This window comes from Myzus persicae, unplaced genomic scaffold (assembly GCF_001856785.1).
Source record: "Myzus persicae strain clone G006 unplaced genomic scaffold, MPER_G0061.0, whole genome shotgun sequence".
Classification (NCBI taxonomy): domain Eukaryota; kingdom Metazoa; phylum Arthropoda; class Insecta; order Hemiptera; family Aphididae; genus Myzus; species Myzus persicae.
This window is the reverse complement of record NW_019104002.1, coordinates 8,541-9,326: the sequence shown is the minus strand read 5'-3', so window position 1 is coordinate 9,326 and position 786 is coordinate 8,541. Positions and strand designations below refer to the sequence as shown.

The following is a 786-nucleotide window of genomic DNA, read 5'->3' as shown; positions in this document are numbered from 1 at the left end:
AATTTATATCCAGTTCATAATGAGTTATGACACACATTACAATATACTATAATATAATATATATTTTCATAAATTATATGCAATATACACATTGTGTAACATAAACTTTTTAAGATATTTATAGTATTATAAGACATTTTAGATTTTAATTTGTTTTTTTTAAATTTTTTGTGGATAACATAATTTTACTTGATCAAAAGACATAAAAGCTTAATACAATCCTAAGTTTTTTTGGTGTGGGTAAACTAAAAAAAGAAAATTAAACTTAAACTCACAATAATTTCCTTTCTACAAATGTACCTAACTATAGTATAATATATTTAAGGTAGCTCTTATTCTATAAATGTAATTATAATTTAATTAATTCAAATCCATCGTTTTCAGATTTTTTTAATCATGCCTGATCAAAAAAAATCAAATTATATACAAAACACAAGTAGCACTAATCATACAATTAATAATGAAGAGTCTAGAAAAAGTAAGAATATCTACTTCACTTAACATGTATTGGTATTAATTTGTACTAAACAAAAATGTTTGATGTAGTTGATGATGAACTAAAACAAGAAGACAAAATTTGTATTGACAGTAACTCTAAGCAAGATGAGAGAACTGACAATAAAGAATCTGGTAAAAGTAAGAATACATAATTTAAGTTTGTTTTGATTGATGTTATACTTAATAGATAATATTTTAAATATAGTTGATGATACTGAACCCAAACCCAAAGACAAAGTTACCTCCGACAAAATATCTAAGCAAGATGAAAGAACTGATAATAAAGAA

At 23.0% G+C, this 786-nt stretch overlaps 1 protein-coding gene across 1 annotated transcript in view; it reads left to right on the top strand.

Annotated features, from left to right (window-relative positions):
* The first annotated feature begins 533 nt into the window (after positions 1 to 533).
* Positions 534 to 786, top strand: part of LOC111037481 (pre-mRNA-processing factor 39-like) — a 4,383-nt gene continuing 4,130 nt past the window's right edge. Inside the window, exon 1 of the mRNA XM_022320079.1 lies at positions 534 to 636. Coding sequence (XP_022175771.1) covers positions 534 to 636 — 103 coding nt within the window. The remainder of the gene's footprint in view (positions 637 to 786) is intronic.